Here is a 21,892-nt window from a genome sequence, read left to right as displayed (position 1 = left end):
AATATATAAAGGGTCCTACTTGGAAAGGGGCAAAACCCAATCTACTTTGGGAAATAAGGCAAGACAGATGATGAAGGTGACAGTGATAGAGCACTTTGGGAGTATTGATTTTAAAATAGTTATGGAGAGGGATAAGACTGGTCCACAGGTTCAAGTTCTAAATCGCGGCAAGGTGTGAATATTGATTGAATTGGACAGAGCTTGCAGGGGTTGATTGGAGTAGTTTGTTTGCAGGCAAAGGGACCTCTGGCAATTTGGAGGCCTTTAAAAGTGAGATAGCTAGAGTTCAAGGTCTATATGTTCCCGTGAGGGTGAAGAGCAAGATTAGCAGGAATAGGAAACCATGGATGTCCAGAGATATTGGGGATGGACCAGAAAAAAGGAGGCATAGCTTGGGTACAGACAGCTGGGATCAAGGGAATCCTTGGAGATATACAGGGAATGCAGAAGTTTACTGAAGAAGGAAATCAGGAGGACGAAAAGGGTGCACAACATAGCTTTGGCTGAGAAGATGAGAAGATTAGAGAAGAGGTTTTTAAGTGTATTGAAGGAAAAAGGATAGCTAGAGAGAGAGAATAGTGCCCCTCAAGTGGACATGTATGTGTAAAACTGCAGGATATGAGCAAGGTTCTTAATGAATATTTCTCCTCTGTGTTTACCATGGAGAAAGACATGATGACTTGGGAGTTTTGTGGTGATATCTTGGGGACAGTCCATTTTCACAGTAGAGAAGGTGTTAGGTGTATTCGAATGTATGAAGATGGAAAAGTCTCATGGTCCTTACCAGATATATCCAAGAACACTGTAAAAGGCGAGAGAAGAAATTGCGAGGGCCCTGGCTGATACTTTTGCATGATCATTACCCAGGGTGAGGTCCCGGAAGACTGGAGGGTAGCGAATATTGTGCCATTATTCAAGAAGGGCTGCAAAGAAAAGCCTGGCAACTATAGACCAATAAGCTTAACATCTGTGATAGGTAAGTTACTTGAGAAGGTTCTGAGGGATAAAATATACTTGCATTTGGAAAGACAGGATTTGAGTAGGAGTTTTCACCATGGCTTTGTGAGTGGGAGATCAAGCCTCACAAATTTGTTGCAGTTCTTTGATGAAGTGGCCAGGAAGGTTGACGAGAGCAGAGTGGTAGATGTAATCTAGATAGATTTCAGAAAGTCCTTTGATAAGATTCCACATGTTCAGCTGCTCTGGAAGGTTAGAACACATGGAATCAAGGATGAGCTGGAAAATTAGATACAAAATTGGTTTGATGGCAGGAAGCAGAGGGTAATAGTGTAAGGATGTTTGTTGGACCGGAGGCCTGTGACTAGTGTAGTGCCTCAGACGTTTGTGCTGCACCTATTATTGTTTATTATCTGAATCAATGATTTGGATACGAATGCACAAGGCATGATTACTGAGTTTGCAGATGACTTTAAAATAAGTGGTATCGTGGACAGTGAGGTAGGTTATCAAAAATTGCAGCAGGACCTTGATCAGCTAGGGAAGTGGGCCGGGAAAGGGCAAATGGAGTTTAGTGTGGATAAGTATGAGGTTTTGTATTTTGGTAAGTCAAATAAAGATAGGTGTTTCATGGTGAATGGTGGGGCCTTAAGGAGTTTAGTGGAATAGAGTATCTTGAAGTTCAGGTTCACAGTTGTCTGAAAGTGGGATCACATGTAGATAGGGTAATGAAGAAGGCTTTTGGCACACTGGCCTTCATCGGTTAGGGCATTGAGTAAAGACATTGGGAACATAGAGCATCACAGTGCAGTACAGGCCCTTCGGCCCTTGATGTTGCGCTGACCTGTGTAACCAATCTGAAGCCTATCTAACCTACACTATTCCATTCTTGTCCATATGCCTATCCAATGTCCATTTAAATGCCTTTATATTTGGTGAGTCTATTACTGTTTCAGACAATGCATTCAATGCCTCTACCACTAGAGGTAGTAAAGAAACTACCTTTGGCATCTGTCCTTTACCTATCACCCCTCAATTTAAAGCTATTTCCCCTCATGCTCGCCATCACCATCTGTGGAAAAAGGCCTTAATGTCCGACCTATCTAACCCTTTGATTATCTTATATGTCGCAAGTCACTCTCAACCCTCTTCTCTCTAACGAAAATAGCCTCAAGTCCCTTAGCCTTTCCCCATAAGACCTTTCCTCCATACCAGGCAACATCCCAGTAAATCTCCTCCAAACCCCTTCCAAAGCTTCCACATCCTTCATATAATGCAGTAACCAGAATTGTCCGGAATACTCCAAGTGTGGCCGCAGCAGAATTCTGTACATCTGCAGCATGACCTTATGGTTCCGAAGTTATGTTGCAGTTGTGCAGGATGTTGGTGAGGCCACACTTGGAGTATTGTGTTCAGTTTTGGTCACCTTTTATAGGTGCGATGCCATTAAACTGGAGGATCCAGAAGAAATTTACAAGGATGTTGCCTGGAGTCAATGGTCGGAGTTCTAGAGGTTGGACCAGCTAGGACTTTTTTCTTTAGAGCATAACAGATTGAGGGGGGATCTTATAGACGTGTGTAATATCATGAGAGGTATGGATAGGGTGAATGCAGTCAGAGAGCATCAGTTTAAGATTAGAGGGAAAAGAATAAAAGCGAACCTGAGGGGCAACGTTTTTTACACAGAGGGTGGTATGCATATGGAGTGAGCTTCTGGATCAGTGGTGCTGGACGAGCACAGCAGTTCAGGCAGGATCCAACGAGCAGCGAAATCGACGTTTCAGGCAAAGGCCCTTTACCTTATATGGAGTGAGCTGTCAGCGGAAGTGGTTGAGGTAGGTACATTAACAATATTTAAAAGGTATTTGGACAAATATATTGTAGGAAAGGATTTGAAGGATATGGGCCAGTGTGGTTAGTGTGGACAGACATTTTGGTCAGCATGGACTAGTCTGGGCCAAAGGGCCTGTGTCTGTGCTGTAGGACTCTATGACTCTCAGTTAATAAAACAGAATTCATCTTCTATTCAAATTGGATCTCAAGCACAACTCCAGAGTTTTTGCAAGGACTCTGCAATGTTTTCCAAGCCTCAAGGAGTCTCTGCACCTGGTGCAGCAATGATGACACTGATGCCCCAGTGGACCTTGGGTCTGCTGCCTTGCAGACAGAGCCAGGACTCTCCACTCTGGGCCTACTACAGCCATGAGTCCCCGCTTTGGGCACCACTGCTGCCATGAATGTAGGCTCTGGGCCTGCCACCGTCAGGAGTCCCAATCACATCACAGATGTTGTAGCCACCACCCTGTTGACAACGCTCTGATCTTGAAGCTAAGGAGCAAAAATAAATTTTTAAAAGCTGAAAGGGAGGGAGAGAACAGGATGCCGTCGACCTGGAGCAGACAGACTCAGGAGCCCAAACACGACTATCCTATGCCAGCAAAATTGTGTGAAATTAAAGTATGTTTGCATCATTTTGAAGCCCTTATGAAAAGATGTTATGACACAGAGTTGGATTTTCTAATATTGATATCATTTATTAATTTATCCCCACTTATTGAAGATTGGGTGGAAGAGACTGGAGGTACGATTTTGTAATATTGAAACTAGAATTTGTACTCATATTTTAAGATGATCTTGGAGCAATGAGAATTTTGGGAATGGAGAGCAGGACTTGGTAATGCTTTATGTGACTTGGTACAATTGGGTAAACCTATCCAGCATATCTGTTCAATCTGCATCCTTTGCACTTAATTTGGTTCCTATTTGGAGAAATGGTCAAGGTGTGAGAGTATTGTTTAAATGGGGACAAGGAGTCAGAATGTTGAGCAGGTTGAGCAGATCAGTAGCTGCAGAAATGTCATGATGAAAGTAGGGTCAAAGTTGAGATTTTGAAATTGTTTTGGGAGACTGATTTTCCAGTAATGGTAGTGTATGTAGTGATTCTGTTCGCCGAGCTGGAAGTTTTAGTTGCAAACGTTTCGTCCCCTGGCTAGGAGACATCATCAGTGCTGTGGAGCCTCCTGTGAAGCGCTTTGATGTTTCTTCCGGTATTTATATTGGTCTGTCCTTGCCGCTTCCGGGTGTCAGTTTCAGCTGTCCGCTGTAGTGGTTGGTATATTGGGTCCAGGTCGATGTGTTTGTTGATGGAGTTTGTGGATGAATGCCATGCCTCTAGGAATTCCCTGGCTGTTCTCTGTCTGGCTTGCCCTATGATAGTAGCGTTTTCCCAGTAGAATTCATGTTGCTTGTTGTCTGAGTGTGTGGCTACTAGGGATAGCTGGTCGTGTCGTTTCGTGGCTAGTTGGTGTTCATGTATGCGGATTGTTAGCTGTCTTCCTGTTTGTCCTATATAGTGTTTTGTGCAGTCCTTGCATGGTATTTTATAAACTACATTAGTTTTGCTCATGTTGGGTATTGGCTCCTTTGTTCTAGTAAGTTGTTGTCTGAGCGTGGCTGTTGGTTTGTGTGCTGTTATGAGTCCTAAGGGTCGCAGTAGTCTGGCTGTCAGTTCTGAAACGCTCCTGATGTAAGGTAGTGTGGCTAGTCCTTTTGGTTGTGGCATGTCCTCGTTCCGTGGTCTATCTCTTAGGCATCTGTTGATAAAGTTGCGTGGGTATCCGTTTTTGGCAAATACCTTGTATAGGTGTTCCTCTTCCTCTTTTCGCATTTCTGGTGTACTGCAGTGTGTTGTAGCTCTTTTGAATAGTGTCCTGATGCAGCTTCGTTTGTGTGTGTTGGGGTGGTTACTTTCATAGTTTAGGACTTGGTCTGTGTGTGTTGTTTTCCTGTGTACCCTTGTGGTGAATTCTCCGTTCGGTGTTCTTTGAATGGCAGTGTATTTGGGAGGGGAAGGAGTTTAGGGTGGAGAGTGATCAGAGATGCCCATATTTTCCTGGGCGAACTTCAATAGAAGACATTAAGTTGTCTGAAAGTTTGTAAGGCTCTTTTTGTATACAGGACAAATTCTAAAAGCATCAGACAAAACCCTTCTACAGGAAAGCTTGTATTTCTAATACAAGTATGTTTCTTTTTCTTAGTCTGACAAAAAAAAATCACTACTTGAAATCGTAACTGTATCTTTCTTTCCACAGCCTAAATATTTCCATGATTTTCTGTCTTGTTTTTGTATTTTTGTTATGTTTAGATTCCTGCTGATGATGACATCAGTATTCCAGAAGGAGATGAAAGTTTGGAGAATATAGTAAAAACAATAGAACAACGGAATGAAGATTTAAAAGCTGCAGTAAGAGACTTTTATTGATATCAATGTTAATTTGAGTATGTAGTTTTATGCATTGAGTTTGTGTGCTAACTTAAATGCGTAACTTTGAACCTGAGGGTTAACAAGTACTTGCAGTTTTGTGTTGATTAATATTTATTTACTATACGTTTTTGTTTCAATTATCAGCACATTTACTTACTGATCAATTAAAGCATCCACTTTTACATTAATGTTCATTTAAACTACGGTGAAAAGAGAAAGTAAAAGCTTACACTTATTTCATGTAATTCATGATTCCAGAATTTTGTGGAATGTTTTTCCACAATTGAAAAGCTTTTGGACTACAATTACTATTGTTTTAAAGAAAATGGGGCAGCCAATTTCCACAAAAGGTTCTCTTGTGCACATTACTAAAGTAACTTACTTAATTTATTTAATTAACATTGGAAGAGGTATTTGTGTTGCCCATGTAGGATTTTATCTGTATTTTGCTCAGTCCATTGGGTTTACTCTGAATATCATTAATCCAAAACAATTTTAACAATAGGATTCACTTAATGTTCTTTCTTCCAGCAAAGTACACTGCTGTGATGATGCTGTGGCTTTAAGACGTGTGTTTTGCCCTGGGTTTCTTTTCAAGAGAGACTCAGGGACAGATCCGGAGCAGTCCATGAAAAGATAAACAACTTGTGAGATCTTGGGTTTTGTTTTAAGTTGGAACAACAGAAGCAGCCTGAGTGGGTGTGATCAAGCTCTCTCCGATCAAGGTTTTTAGTTAGATTTCATCAGTTGCTGTTGTGAGTTTGAAGAATTGGAAACTATTTTCCCCCCCTCTATTACAGCCAGAGGCTGGAGGTCCTTTTCCTAGGCTGCTGGATTGCATGTGAGATCTGTTTTCCGAATTTTCCTTTTTGCCACAGGATGTGTTGAAGTTGTTGTTAAATTGGACTGGTTAATTTGCATACTCTCTTTTATTCTATTAAGTTAAAAATCACACAACACTACATTATAATCCAACAGGTTTATTTGGAATCACTAGCTTTCGAAGCACTGCTTCTTCATCAGGTGACAAATAAACCTGTTGGACTATAACCTGGTGATGTGTGATTTTTAACTTTGTCCGTCCCAGTCCAACACTGGCACCTCCAAATCATTATTCAGTTAAGTTTTCCAATAGAGTTAAGTTATTTCAAGTTCTTTCTTTTGTTGTATTTTAATTGCAGCGTTTGAATAAATTGTGTTTGCTTAATGTTGAGTAGTTTTGAGGGGGTCTGGTCTGGTCCATATATGAAAATACTGCAAAAATTTTACCTATACAGTGTTTAAAATCACCACTGAACTGGTCTATGAACATTTTCAAGGATCAGACCGAAACAGGTAATCAGCCTGCTGTATCTCAACTTCCAGCTTCTGAGCAGATGACCTCCTGAGCTAGCTAAATGCTCTGAGGCAAGCTTGCTTCCATTTTATTTCCATGCAAATAAGCTGTGCATTCAAACTTTGACACTGCCCAGTCTGCAGCAAATGATCAGTTTTACCATTGGTAACATCACACATGTGTCACGTTTTCCATAGTGAGCCTGATCAATTAACTCAAGGACTGGTGTGAAGAAAATATAGAGAACCAGCAGGAGACGCAGAGAGTTCTTCAAGAAGTAGGTCTTTTAATTACAAACAAAAAAACGTGACACTGAGAAAGCAGATTCTCAAATGCCCGCGAACCTCAGGGTCCGTGGATTTTTATATTTTGTTTTATCATGTTTCTGTTAGCTTATGAGCATGTCTAACTATATTAATCAAAGTACCTCACTCTAGCTACACAATAGACCAGTGATGTTAGTTCCCATTATCTCTTTAGTTGTACATTCTACCTAATGTTATTCTAATGTCACGGTTATATATTTATTGTTAACTGTGCTACAGTGATCTTCAATTCCAGACGAACCTGTCATGATAGATATTTAGCTATTCCATCTGTTACAATAGTCTCCTGTATCAAGCTGACTCTACTATTAATTAGATATTTTATTGTCATGTCCCAAATATTTATTGTCCCAATCTTGTCATAATAACACTTAACAGAGAAACTTGCTCTATTATTTGTGTTATCTTATCTCACCATAGTGACGTTTCAGCTTTAACCTTACTCAGCTAATTGGTGTAAGAATGTCCACTATGGTTATTCTGTCCTGACTTCCACAGAACACAGATTACCAGTGGTCTTCATGCTTTAACCCTTCCCATGCTTTCATGTTCTTTATTTTCCATAAGACTTGCTTGTTTTCTTTAGGTTTAATGAACTTTGACCTCAGTCTTCTAAGTTCACACTTTTGCCATCATTATGTCTTGCAATCAATTGTATTAAATTTATACAGCACAATTTTATGATCAAACACACCCCGTTAACTGATGAAAAGTCTCATTATCATATTTGATGTCATGATTTGTTTTAAATCAAGACTCCAGCTTCAGAGTTACTGTGGTAGTTCAGGCTATTACTGTTGGGTTATAGCACATTCTTTCAGACACAGAAATACATTTAAGTCAGTAACCTTTCTAATCATTAGCTCATTGTCTGACTGATTGACTTTTTCAATAGTCAAACTTCATATGTTTTTTTTCCATTTTCATTTCATCTAACTTAGCAAACTTGAGGTTAGAATCTACTTAGTCCATCTTTTTAAATTCTGTAGAACCTTCCCATGGGTCTTGATATTTATGATAATTCTTGATGATCCTTGCCTTAGGACCTCAGAATTTTTTTAACTTTATTTTTGCCTTAAGGCATGTCACGTGCACCACAGAAGGGCTACCAACACTAATGGTATGACTCATTAAATTACTACTAGCATATGGGACATGATAAGAACTATAGTCAACCCCCAATTGCATTGATTGTCTCATCAATTGGTCTTCTTATTCTCTTAGATTACATTCTCACTTTGTTGTGTGCGGAATATTAAATGCAGTCTCAACATTTGCCTTTCCATGGTGAGATGCTTGGTTGTGGAGGTTGAGGACATGAAAACTGATTTACATAAGAGGTCCTCTTTAAGTTTGTCACAAGATGCCAAGCATCTCTGTTTCCATCTGTGGATGCTCACCAATTCTAACTGACCCACCCAGAAGGATAGAGTGAAACACACCATGTAGTTTTGGATAGGATGCTCCATTTAGGAACTATACCTTCTTGGTTGTTATGCAATACTCTGCTTTTCCCATGTATACAACTCAAGTAATCCGCTTTAATCACTGAAGTGAAACATAAAAACATTAGATAACAGGAGCAAGAGTAGGCAATTTGGGTATTTGAGTCTGCTCCACCATTCAATATGATCATAGCTGATCATCCGACTCAGTGCCCTCTTCCTGTTGTTGCCCTTTGACCTCTTTAGCCCGAAGAACTATAACTCCTCAAAACATTCAATTTTTATGGTCTCGCCTACTTTCTGTGGCTGAGAATTCCACTCTCTGGGTGAGAAATTTCTCCTTATCTCGGTCCTAAATGGTCTACTCCATATCATTAGACTGTGACCCCTGTTTCTGGAGTCATCAGGCACAACTATTTATTCTGTCTAGTCCTGTTGACAATAAGGATTTTTATGAGCTCTCTCTTCATTCTTCTAAAATGTCAGTGAATATAATTCTAATTGATACAGTCTCCTTTCATGTATTAATCCTGCCATCCCAGGAATGAGTCTTGAAAATCTTCCTCCAACTGCACTTCCTTCAACGGCAGCACATTCTTACGCTGATAAACAAACCAGTCTACCATGAGGAACCTTGTTGAACGCTTTATTGACATCCAAATAGATCACACCCACTGCTTACATAGGGCTTTCAATGAGCTGACCCTACTGCACCAGTTGTTTCCTCCATGGGAGCGTCTTTTTCTTTAGATGAGATGTCCACTTTTTATCTCAATACTTCCAACATGCATCTAGAGTATGTTGTTGCAACTTTCTTACTAGAGAGATTGTTCCTTTTTAAAGGTATTCTGCCTGGAATACATAGTTTCTTCACAATGTCACTTGGCCCACTACAGAGGCAGCTGGAATTGCAGTGCATGTGACCATGTTGCAATTATGGGGATGAAGCAGGTGCATGAATTTTATGTGCTATTTTTTGCACCCCTCCCCATTTCAGTTGGTGATAGCAGATGATGAATTGCAATTTCTGTGTCAAAAAGAAATAATTTCATTCATGGATTTGACCTATTTAACAGTGGAAAATGAGTAGGATGAGATTTTTCTGCTGGATCAATGAAAAATGGGTAAGAAGTCACCAGGTTTTGTTCCATATGTGGGATAAGTTCAAGATCATTGATCTACGGTGTTGCCATTAATCCTGGGTGTTCTGTTGGCAGATCAAGACCATTTGGACAAGATAATTCCACAACTGGAAATAGTGAAATCATTTTTTTTAAGTAGGAAAGGAATGGTCTCATGACCAATGATGCTTTTAAGCTATGCATAAATTTAGAAAATATAGTGTGAACTCCTCACAAATGGTTTAATGTAAGGTACTTTAGAAGTCTGCAGAAATAATTTAAAACAGTTATTGAAATAAATAGATCATGGACAACAGATACAAAAATGGAACATGATGATAGATTTGGGCAAAAGATTGTTAGCAAGTGCTACTTCATAGCATTAATAATGAGACAAACATAATTTTACTGATGATTGAGAGCAGGTTGATGCTAGATTGGATTTGTGTTACTTTTTGTAGGCAGGATATATCAGAGCGTTTGTCCAGTTTGTTGGCTAGATGCCAGTGGTGTACTGGAATCGCTTGTCTGGTAATGCAGTTTCAGAACACAAATCTTCATTATAGGTAATGTGGGTTGCATAGTCTTTGTTGCAACAAATATGTTCATAATTTTCTTGACATCATATGGAAAGCATCAAATTGGTGAAGGATTGGTTTCTGTTGACTACTTAGACCTTAAAAGTCATAGTGCAGCACAGAGAAGGCAATTTGGTCACTCTCTGTAGAGCGATGTAGTGATCTTCACTTCCCCACATTTAACCCCATAGGCTTGAAAATTTATTTCTCTAAAGTACCTTAACAATTCTGTTTTGAAATCATCGATCATCTCTAGTTTCACTATTATTCTGGGCTGAGAGTTCCAGATCATTACCACTTGCTGCATGTTTTTAGAAAAGTCATACTCCACGTTCTTCCTTTATTTCTTATCCAAAACCTTAAATTTGTGTCTTCTTGTCCTTATATTTTTGCCATTAAGGCACCCTTTCTCTGGCTGAGTAGGTCACATCAGAAGTCACAAATTTTCTCTTCCTGATGTTAATTAATTCCAATGTGCATGGAGATTTGAGAGTGAATGCAAAATGTCAAATCAGTGATGGAGCAAGACAGGTTATGATAATATTTTTTTAACGATGTTGTGATACAATATTCTCCTTTACTTGATTCTCCTTATTAAACTCTGACCATGTTGTTTCAAGTGGTACTTGAAATTTTGAGAATACAGTTAACTCTTTTTTAAAACTGGATTCAAAACTTCATTGGCTTGTCTAGCTGTGTAATCAGATAGGGACAAACAAGAGCTTTACCAATCTGTTGGCATTCCTTAAGTTCTGTTGCTACAAGTCTTCTCCCCACCTTTTCCACCACATAAGGTTTAGAACCTCCTTTACTCTCATCCAGATGGTGTTTTGGATCATCTAATATTTTGTACTGTTGTAATATTTAATGGTTTGTCATCTTGAGGTATAATAGGTATCCCAAACCTATTCCATTCCCTCCCATGCACGAAACATAATTTGATCTTTAGGTTAACCTTTGTTAGTCTCCTTAGCTCACAGATAGAGAATTTACTTAAAGTTCCTGTCCCGTCAGCTAATTTCTTTAATTTAGCTTCGCCGACCCAATGTAGTAAATTCTCCCTTTTTCATTTAATTTACATTTTACCTGTACTGATCCAACATCCAAGGGCTATATATATTACATAGAGTTACAATTTTTTTGATGTTCACTGCTCTTTTCTGTTTCCTTTATTAACTTGTTAGTTAATACCAGCATGTGATTCTAAGATAAGAAATGCAGCGCTATTCATGGTATACCCTCTCCTGATGACTGAACTTAGTGTATCGTTAATTGCACCCAGTATGCCTTTGATTTGTGAAGTAAATTGATTTAATTGATCACTGATAATGCTGATGTCTAGGCCATTAACTGTAGAAATCTCTGTAACATAAATGCCTGCAGCATAGCCTGTCAAACTTCTGTGCTTCCTGTTTTTCTCTTCGATTTTCTTGATTAAATAACCTCTTCTCCAATTCATTATAAATGGTAACTGAATATCTGAGAGATTCAGAGCAGTTGGTATCTATTCATGGTGGCATTTTCATACAACGCTTTATCCATATTTTGCATAACTGACTTTGGGGTTGACCAGGTTGAGGTGATAGTAGTTGCTTTTGGGTCTTATCGATTGTTGCTTTTGAGGAGATGTTGTGGGGCTTACAGCATTATCTGTCTCAATGTTATCAGAAGATGTCAGTTCTGTAACAGTAGCAGTTCTGGAATTTGCTGAAGTAGCTGGTCCCATAAAGTGGGCTCCTCCAGCAACTTCCTGCTGTTGAGGTAAATTTACAGCATTATTTTCCATGCTGTTAAGGAACACATGGTGTTGATGATGTACAGCCCCAAATACTGTCACATGGTATGATCCTGTGTACCAATGGGCTTGATTTATCAATTATTGAATAGTGACTAAAATATGCCAGGTTGGAAGTCTCGCAGCATTATTTTATCTCCTACTGCATATTCAATGGGCTGAACTTGGGTATTAATGTGCGACTTTTTTTCTTGTTTCATCCCCAGTTTTACTGCTGTTGTGAGGCTAGTAGCCTGTCCATTCTGTATTATGATTTCCAGGAGTAAGAGCTGGGACTTCTGGTTCAGAGAGGTCGAGCCCTAACAATTACTGATGATTATGTCTGCTGGAAATGTCTTTGGTTGCAAATCCTATCAGATCGCATGGATTGATTGGTGCGGCAGTCAGAGGCAATAATGAATTTACAGGAGTTAGGGGGTGTGATGGATGGCAGTTATAGGAAGGGAGAAAAGCCGCAGATATAGTCAGGTAGATGGATAAACTCCAGGAAAGGTAGGAGGAGTAGGCAGGTAGTGCAGGAGTCTTCTGTGGCTGTCCCCATTTCAAACGAGTATGCTGTTTTGGAAAATGTAGGGGGTGATGGACTCTCAGAGGAATGTAGCATGAACAGCTAAGTTTCTGGTATCGAGACTGGCTGTAATGTAATGAGGGGTATGTCGGGTTCCAAGTAATCAATTGTGATAGGGAACTCTCTAGTCGGAGGCACAGACAGACGTTTCTGCGGCCGACTGTGAAAAATTAGAATGGTGTGTTGCCTCCCTGGTGCTTGGATCAAAGATATCTCAGAGAGGGTGCAGAATGTTCTCAAAGAGGTGAAGGAACCAGCAGGAGGTCAGAGTACACATTGGTACCAACGACATAGGAAGGGAAAAGGATGAGATTCTGAAGGGAGAATATAGAAACTTACATAGGAATTTAAAAAGGAGGTCCTTGAGAGTAGTAATATATGGATTACACCCGGTGCTACAAGTTAGTGAAGGTAGGAATAGGAGGATGGAGCAGATGAATGCGTGACTGAGGAGCTGATGCATGGGAGAAGGGTTCACATTTTTGGATCACTGGAATCTCTCCTGGGGTAGAAGTAACCTGTACAAGAAGGATGGAATGCACCTGAATTGGAATGGGATTAATACTGGCAGGGAGATTTGCTCGAGCTGCGGGAGGATTTAAACTAGTAAGGGGGGGGGGCTTTGACCCAGGGAAATAGTGAGGAAAGAGATCGAACTGAGACTGATACAGTTGGGAAAAGGAGCGAGTCAAACAGTCAGGGCAGGCAGGAACAACGCAGAGAACAAGGTAGGACTGATAAACTGCATTTGCTTCAATGCAAGAGGCCTAACAGGGAAGGTAGATGAACTTGACATGGTTAGGAAGATGGGACTGGGATGTCATAGCAATTGTAGAAACATGTCTCAGGGATGGACAGGACTGGCAGCTTAATGTTCCAGGATGCAAATTCTATAGGAAGGATAGAAATGGGGGCAAGAGAGGAGGTGGAGTGATGTTTTTGATCAGGGATAGCATTACTGCTGTACTTAGGGAGGATATTCCTGGGAATACATGCAAGGAAGTTATTTGGGTGGAACTGAGAAATAAGAAAGGGATAATCACCTTATTGGGTGACCCCAATAGTCAGCGGGACATTGACAATCAAATTTGTAAGGAGATTTCAGTCATCTGTGGGAATAATAGGGTGGTTATGGGAGAGGGTTTTAACTTTCCAAGCATAGACTGGGACTGCTATAGTGTTAAGAGTTTAGATGGAGTGGAATTTGTTAAATGTATCCAAGAAAATTTTCTGATTCAGTATGTGGATGTACCTACTAGAGAAGGTGCAAAGCATAACGTACTCTTGGGAAATAAGGCAGGGCAGGTGACTGAGGTGTCAGTGGGGAAGCACTTTGGGGCCAGCGACCATAATTCTATTAGTTTCAAAATAGTGATCGAAAACGATCGACTGGATCTAAAAGTTGAAATTCTAAATTGGAGAAAGGCAAATTTTGATGGTTTGAGTCAAGAACTTTGAAAAGTTGATTGGGGGCAGATGTTCGCAGATAAAGGGACAACTGGAAAATGGGAGGTTTTGAAAAATGAGCTAATAAGAATCCAGAGACAGTATATTCTGTTAGAGTGAAAGGAAAGGCTGGTAAGTGTAGGGAAAACTGGATGACTAAATAAATTGAGGGTTTGGTTAAGAAAAGAAGGAAGCATATGTCAAATACAGACAGGAGAGATCGAATGAATCCTTAGCAGAGTGTAAAGGCAGTCGGATTATACTTAAGAGGGAAATCAGGAGGGCAAAAAGGAAACATGAAATAGTTTTGGCAATTAGGTTTAAGGAGAATCCAAAGGGATTTTATAAATACATTAAGAACAAAAGGGTAATGAGGGAGAGAATAGGGTCCCTCAAAGATGAGCAGGTCAGCCTACATGTGGAGTCGCAGGAGATTGGGGAAATACTAAATGAGTATTTTGCATCAGTGTTTAGCGTGGAGAAAGACATGGAAGATATAGAATTGGGGAAATAGATGGTGACATCTTGAAAAATGTCCATATTACAGAGGAGGATGTGCTAGATGTCTTGAAATGCATAGAAGTGGATAAGTCACCAGGACCTGATCAGGTGTATCAGAGAACTCTGTGGGAAGCTAAGGAAGAGATTGCTGGTCCCCTTGCTGAGATATTTGTATCATCAATAGTCACAGGTGAGGTGCCGGAAGACTGGAGGTTGGCTAGCGTGGTGCCACTGTTTAAGCAAGGTAGTAAGGAAAAGCCAAGAAACTATAGACCGGTGAGCTTGACATCAGTGTTGGGCAAGTTGTTGGAGTGAATCCTGAGGGACAGGATTTACATGTATTTAGAAAGGCAAGGACTGATTAGGGATAGTCAACATGGTTTTGTGCATGGGAAATCGTGTCCCATGAACTTTTGATTTAGTTTTTTGAGGAAGTAACAAAGAGGAATGAGGAGGGCAGAATGGTTGATGTGATCTATATGAACTTCATTAAGGTGTTCAACAAGGTTCCTCATGGGAGATTGGTTAGGTCTTATGGAATACAGAGCTGAAAATGTGTTGCTGGTTAAAGCACAGCAGGTCAGGCAGCATCCAAGGAACAGAAAATTCGACGTTTCGGGCTAAAGCCCTTCATCAGGAATTACTTATGGAATACAGGGAGAACGAGGCATTTGGATATAGAACTGGCTCTATAGAAGACAGGAGGTGTGGGCGGTGGGTTGCTTTTCAGACTGGAGGCCTGTGACCAGTGGTATGCCACAAGGATCAGTGCTGGGTCCACTGCTTTTCGTCATTTATATAAATGATTTGGATATGAACATCGGAGGTATCGTTAGTAAGTTTTCAGATGACACCAAAATTGGAAGTGTAATGGACAGGTTGCCTCAGAGTGCAACAGAATCTTGATTAGAAGGGTCAATGTGCTGAGGAGTGGCAGATGGAATTTCATTTAGATAAATGCGATGTGCTACATTTTGGAAAAGCAAATCAGAGCAGGACTTATCCACTTAATGGTAAGTTCCTGGGGAACGTTGCTGAACAAAGCGACCTTGGGGGTGCAGGTTTATAGTTCTTTGCAAGTAGAGTCGCAGGTATATAGGATAGTGAAGAAGGCATTTGGTATGTTATTCTTTATTGGTCAGAGCATTGAGTATAGGAGCTGGGAGGTCATGTTGCTGGTGTACGGGGCATTGGTTCGGCCACTTTTGGAATATTGCATGCAATTTTAGTATCCTTCCTATCAGAAACATGTTGTGAAACTTGAAAGGTTTCAGAAAAGCTTTCCAAGGACATTGCCAGGGCTGGACGATTTGAGCTAGAGGGAGAGGCTGAATCGGCTTGGACTCTTTTCTCTGGACTGTCGGAGGCTGAGGGACGACCTTACAGAAGTTTATAAAATCAAGAAAGGTCATAGATAGGATAAGTAGACAAGGTCTTTTCTCTGGGGTAGGGGGATCCAGAACTTGAGGGCATACTTTTAAGGTGAGAGGGGAAAGATATAAAAGGGACCCAAGGGACAACTTTTTCACACAGAGGGTGGTGCGTATATGGAATGAGCTGCCAGAGGAAGTGGTGAAGGCTGGTACAATTGCAGCATTTAAAAGGCATCTGGATGGGTATATGAATAGGAAGGGTTTAGAGGGATATGGCCCACGTGTTGGCAAATGGGACTAGATAAGGTTAGGAAAACTGGTCGGCATGGATGAGTTGGACCGAAGGGTGTGTTTCCATGCTGTACATCTCTATGAATCTAATCCTTGAATTCCTTTCATGGATCTCCCTGTCATAGTGTCATAGAGTCATAGAAATGTACAGCACGGAAACAGGCCCTTTGATCCAACCCGTCCATGCCGACCAGATATCCCAACCCAATCTAGTCCCAGCTGCCAGCACCCGGCCCATATCCCTCCAAACCCTTCCTATTCATATACCCACCCAAATGTCTTTTAAATGTTGCAATTGTACCAGCCTTCACCACTTCCTCTGGCAGCTCATTCCATACATGTACCACCCTCTCATTGTCATATGTGCAGTAAAATCTAGAGATCTAGATGGTATGTTTCTCACAATTGCTAAAAGGGAGAATATTAGTCTACTGATTACTGTTATGCTGTGCAGCTTTCTGAATCATTCCCTTTAAGATTCTGTTTGTTCTTTCTACTATCCCACTCAACTGAGGATTGTATCCTATGTGGAAATTCTGTTTTATTTTTAACAGGGCCATTACATGTTGCATAATGTAGGTAGTGAAATGTGTGCCTGGGTCTGACTAGATGCTTCTGGAGAACCCCTGCTGAATGAATACCTGTTGCATTAGTATGGCTGCTGTGACTTTAGCTGTATTGGTTCTCGTAGGCAATGCTTCTACCTATTTAGAAAAGCTATCTATGATTGCCAGAAATTATTTCAAAGCACTCCCCACCGCCCCCCCTCCCCACCCCCTCCCCACCCCCCTACCCCCTCAACTTTTGCAAGGAGGAAAATGTTCAACATATTTATCTGCAAATTGGTCCGTGGACCTTCAATTGGCCTGGTATGCCTCAATACCCCTTTATTTGCATTTGTAGCACTGTTGTTCTGTGCACACACTATGCAGTTATCCACATAGTGACTCACAATATCCTCCAACTTTGGCCAATTGCACTATTCCTTCAGATCTTACTGGGTATTCTTCTTTCCTTGATGTCTGTCTAGATTTTAGGCCATATAAATCAGTTGATTCCTATCACCCTGGGTGCAACATACTTCCTGTCTTTTAACAGCATTCCATCCTTAATTTGAATTTTGTACTTCCAAAATTTATACTCATTGGGCCAGTCATTTTGCTGGATTCTCATCAAATCTTTGTATTTGATTTGGGCTTGTATCAGATCTTCTTTGCTAGTTTGATTTACAGGTCATTCTACTACAGCACGCATTTCATCAATGCAAATTCGATGTAACGCGATTGACAAATTGGGGACGCTCTTTCTAAAGCACAAACTTTTAAAACATGTGTTAGCTATAATGCGATTACATAACCAACACTTTAAATGCTGTTTCTAAAGTGTGATTTTTCTACAATGCAGGGTTGCACAAGAACACAACCATCACGTTCTCGAAGAACGGACTGTACTTTCACTATACTCACAGTCTCAGTCACTACCAGAGGTTGCCAAGGCTTGCCCTCTTGGGCCCCTTGCTTCACTAGCTCATCTGCACACACATTTCATTTTGGAAATGATCTATGATGGGCTTTAACTTTAATGATCCCAAATTCTCTATCCTTTGTCTGTTCTAAGATATATTTTAGTATTGGCGCTGAAGGAAATGGTTTCCCACCAGCTGATATAAAATCGCTTGCTTCCCAAACGGGAGAAATCTGTTAGGCTATTGCATCAGAGTAAAGATCTGATGGGGTCTTAATCTTAAGTCTTTAAGATAGCTTACGATACAGGCAGCCACTGCTAATTCTGTTGCTTGAGCGCTCATACTGCTTGTTAATTTTAAAAAGAGTGTGTCATCTGTTTCCACATAAATGCTGCTTCGTGTTTTCCTGTACCATCTTCTCCCATTCAGGAACCATTCATAAATAATTTAAATTGACCCTTGATACTCTGTCCTCCCATCGTCTTTAGAATAAATGGTCCCTTGGGATTATTTGTTTCAACTGCAGCACACAGATGTGATGTAGCAGGTTCTCTGCCAAAAAGGTCCTTTTCTGTTCTCTGCTGTTACATTCAAGTCTTGTAACATAAGTGTTCATGAGGCTATTCTGTTCTGACTAACATTACCATCTTTAAGTCATTCATCCAACAGTAACTGGATAGGGATGTGTTCTGTTAAAATGGTGATAGGATTAAGACCAATTATGTATGCAAAATGTTGACTGCCTAGAAAAAAGCAAGCAAATGTTTTTCATGGAATGTCAAACCTCATTCTACTGGCGTTAAAAGTCTGGAGGTGTAAGAGACAGGACCTAAATGCTGATGTCTGTTTTGTAACAGTACAGCTGCTAGTGTGGTGTCTGTGGCGGCAACTCAGAGTGCAAAAAGTAGCTCTGAGCCTGGAACCTGTCGTGCTAGAGCTTGAACTAATACTTGTTTCAACTCAGACTGCTTGTGCATGTTATTACGTCCATTCCCTTAGAGTACTCATTTTTAATAGGTTTGCAAGCAAAGCTGCTCTTGTAGCAAAGCCGTCAACATGATCTCTACGGTATCCAACTTATCTTAAAAATAATCTCAAGGCACCCATATCTTTAAGTAAAGGCAGATTACAAATAGCATAAACCCATTTCCTATCTATTTCCAATTTACCAGGTGGCATCACTGTACCCAAACAAGAAGCTTTTGCTTCATGATCTGTGCTTTCTTAGGGTTAACTTTTAATCCTAGAACTGTGATCAGGGTTAAAATCACGCATGGAAGGACCAGTTGTGGCTATTTGATCTTTGTCTGCAATAGCAAATCATCTACATACTGTACTAGGCTGTTGAAGTTGGAAAAATGCTCTAATCTCTTTGCTAATCTTTGATGGAATACAGATGGAGGATTATGGAGAATTCCAGCAAACAGGTCCAAAAGTACTGTTGTCCTTAAAAAATAAGTACAAATCCAAATTCAGTCCAGGACAGTGAAGTACTTTGCGCGACGTGCCTGTTTCATCATTGTCTCAAGACTCCTGGCTACAGTTGGATCTTGTTGACTATGAGATCCTTGTTTGGGGTTGTTAACCTGGGACAATCAGGAAAGCCTTGTCTGACCAATATAACCAGATTCTAAATCCCCTCAGTCTAGGAGACTGACTCTGTGATGGTTGGGCCATAGTCAGTGTGTTACGGCTGCTGTTGGTTTCTGCTGAGGAGGAGAATTTCCTAAGAGTAAAAAAAACTAGGAGATTAGAATCTTCTCAGTTGAGAATTAACTCTGAGCTGGCTGGCCACAACTAGTTTACTATTCTCAAGTAAATAAAGAGTGACTTGGTGATGGGATACTGGACTCTGCAGTTATTTCGGTGCTGTCCAAGGGTTGGTTTTATTTAATGCCCCATAATCAATAGCCTACCTCATGGAGACATCTGGCAGCTTCACTGGTCAGACAGGGGAATTGTTAATAGAGGCTACCGGGTGCAAAATTACCTGCTTAAGCAGACCATCGATTCCTTTGGTCACCTCCCCTTCTGCTTGTTTCAGGAAAGAATATTGTGTCTGGGGTTTAGGCTCTGGATTGTCTGTCACTGCTTCCCCTGTCATTTGTCCACAATCATGTTTGTCAGTAGCGAATACATTCTTACACTCTATAATAAGTTTCTGGTCATCAGTCAGCTCAGAGGGATTGATCCACAATTTGCCCACTGTCCACGTTCAATGATTGTACTCCCCAGTAGGACTATCAAGAGGTATCTGTTCACCAGGCCTGGCATCTGCCAGATGTAGCAGTTTGCCGAATCACGTTTGCTCATAAAATCTGAATCCCTGTTAAGTTCTACCAGGACGACTAGATGTACTCACTGTAGATTATCAGTTTGAATAAGTAGTAGGCAGGTTTCAATGCCCTGTTGTTTCTGACCTATGGACCCACTTAAAATAATTGTATTCACACCATGTCCATCTTGCTGCAAACCATTGGCTGTTAAGGACCCAAACTTCTGAGAATGTATTGTCCTCTGGTAAAGGCTTCACATGCTTTCCTAGATTGAATGTTCTATTTGGGTATGCAACCAAACACTGTGCAGTCTATTATCAAGGTTGTTTCTTTGCTGGACCCAGATACAGCTATAAGCTGGTTCCAGTGGCGGAAGGCAAATACTGTTGGATGCTATCGTTTCCTTTGTCTACATTTATTCAGTCCATCCAGAGGGTCCCTTCTATTTTGTCCCATTGCTGTCAGGATTGCCTTCTTCATTTCTGCTAGGGGGCCATTTCTGCTTTGCTTTGTGGATCAGGAAGGGTGTCCTGTACTGAATCACTTAAACGAGAAAACAAAAGTTTCACCTCCTCTGTTTCATTGAGGCTGTGTAACTTTCTCTGATGGTGGGTGGCAGTAGGGAGCTCATAAGGGTCATTGCCTAGTGTAAAAGTAAATATGTTCCTGCAAATATCCTGTAATTGTGTGTCAGATTAAGGAGTATTGTAATGCATGTTCCCATCTTGCAATCCTATTCTGACTGATGGAAAGTAATTAATCAAATTCATCAAAGGATACTGCTTTAGTACTTCGATCCTGAGGGATTAGTGGACTCCTTCTTAACCTCTTACCCTGAAGACTGAGATGCCTCTCGGATTTGATGATGTGGATTTGTCAGTTTTTGACTGGGGTGAGCAAAGTCAGAAATCACACAATGCTAGGTTATAGTCAGGTGAAGTGACAAAGAAACACCGCTCTGAAAGCTTGTGATTTCAAATAAACCTGTTGGACTATAACCTGGTGTTGTGTGACTTCTCACTCTGGTGTTTGAAGTATTGACTTATTGCGAGCAGTGGGCAGGAGCAGTGGTTTCTGTGACTTGAATGATGTAGCTGGTGTAGAGGGATATAGAGAACCTGTGTTCCAATATGATGGAGAGGTGCCAAGGTTGGGAATCGTAATTGTGTCTCCTGCATGGATCTGAATAATATAAGGCTTCACCCTCAACCAGTCTCCAATTAGTATCCCTCTTTCCATCTCCCAATTTTTAGCTGAATCTCAAAGCACAGTGAAACCCTCTCTGACCTGAAAACTGTGACTTTAAGGTATAAATTTCTTGTTGGCATTTAGAATGATTAGCGTTCTACATTTGTTGCTCAAGCTGTATTTTAAGTGCTGTCTGGAGAGCTTAACGTTTGCTTTTCATTTCCTGTGTCTTGACTTCTTACTCTTGAACTTGTTTCTGTGCCTTCTTGGCATTAATGCTTACTGTCTCAAATTGACTTTGATATTTAAAAGATAAACTATATTTTTCCTGATTGGTAATCTCTGGGGATTTAATATTTCCCTATAACTCTGTGTTTTCCAACTGGAAAACATACCTTTCCTGACTGACAGTCGGAATCAAGTTTCTGTTTTAGCTCTGCATTTTCTGACTGCAATTTTTCAACTTCTAACTTCAAATCTCTTATCTCAGCATTTCTCTGCTTTATGTCATGTCCCACATTTCTGCATAATGACATCAAATTTCCATCAGTCTGTCCTCTTTGGGTGCGCATCCTCCCACAGATTTCCTGACTGACTAATAAATGATTCAGTGCCCGAGGGCTCATGACATCACAAGCTTCCCAATACTGTACCCACTTTGGCAATTTCTTATTCAAGTATTCCTTAACTAAGTTCTCTCATTCAGGTTGATTGTCTGCTATGATTTCAAAGCTAAGTTCCAAAGATAAATTCAATAATACAAAATGTAAATGTTCCAGTTAAATCTGAAAATTTGTTGCCTCTACCTTCATCGACCCACTTGAATTCCTGCCTGTCATGCAGGGCAGCTTCCCTCTTAATATCGGGTTCATGCAGGAGTTCTACGAATGAAAGACTGATAAGTTTGACTTGCAGTAACTTAAAGTCAATTCTTAGCAAAGCTTCCCCAGGGATGCCAATTG

The 21,892-nt window shown here is 40.6% G+C and overlaps 1 protein-coding gene across 1 annotated transcript in view; it reads left to right on the top strand.

The window, feature by feature from the left end:
• The window catches only part of LOC132817667 (sperm-associated antigen 16 protein), a 1,000,178-nt gene that overhangs the window by 24,291 nt on the left and 953,995 nt on the right, over window positions 1–21,892 (top strand). Inside the window, exon 3 of the mRNA XM_060828166.1 lies at window positions 5,102–5,200. Within this exon, the coding sequence (XP_060684149.1) occupies window positions 5,102–5,200 (99 nt within the window). The remainder of the gene's footprint in view (window positions 1–5,101; window positions 5,201–21,892) is intronic.

Source organism: Hemiscyllium ocellatum, chromosome 7 (assembly GCF_020745735.1).
Source record: "Hemiscyllium ocellatum isolate sHemOce1 chromosome 7, sHemOce1.pat.X.cur, whole genome shotgun sequence".
In the NCBI taxonomy this organism is placed as follows: Eukaryota; Metazoa; Chordata; class Chondrichthyes; order Orectolobiformes; family Hemiscylliidae; genus Hemiscyllium; species Hemiscyllium ocellatum.
This window is presented reverse-complemented; position numbering and strand designations above follow the sequence as displayed.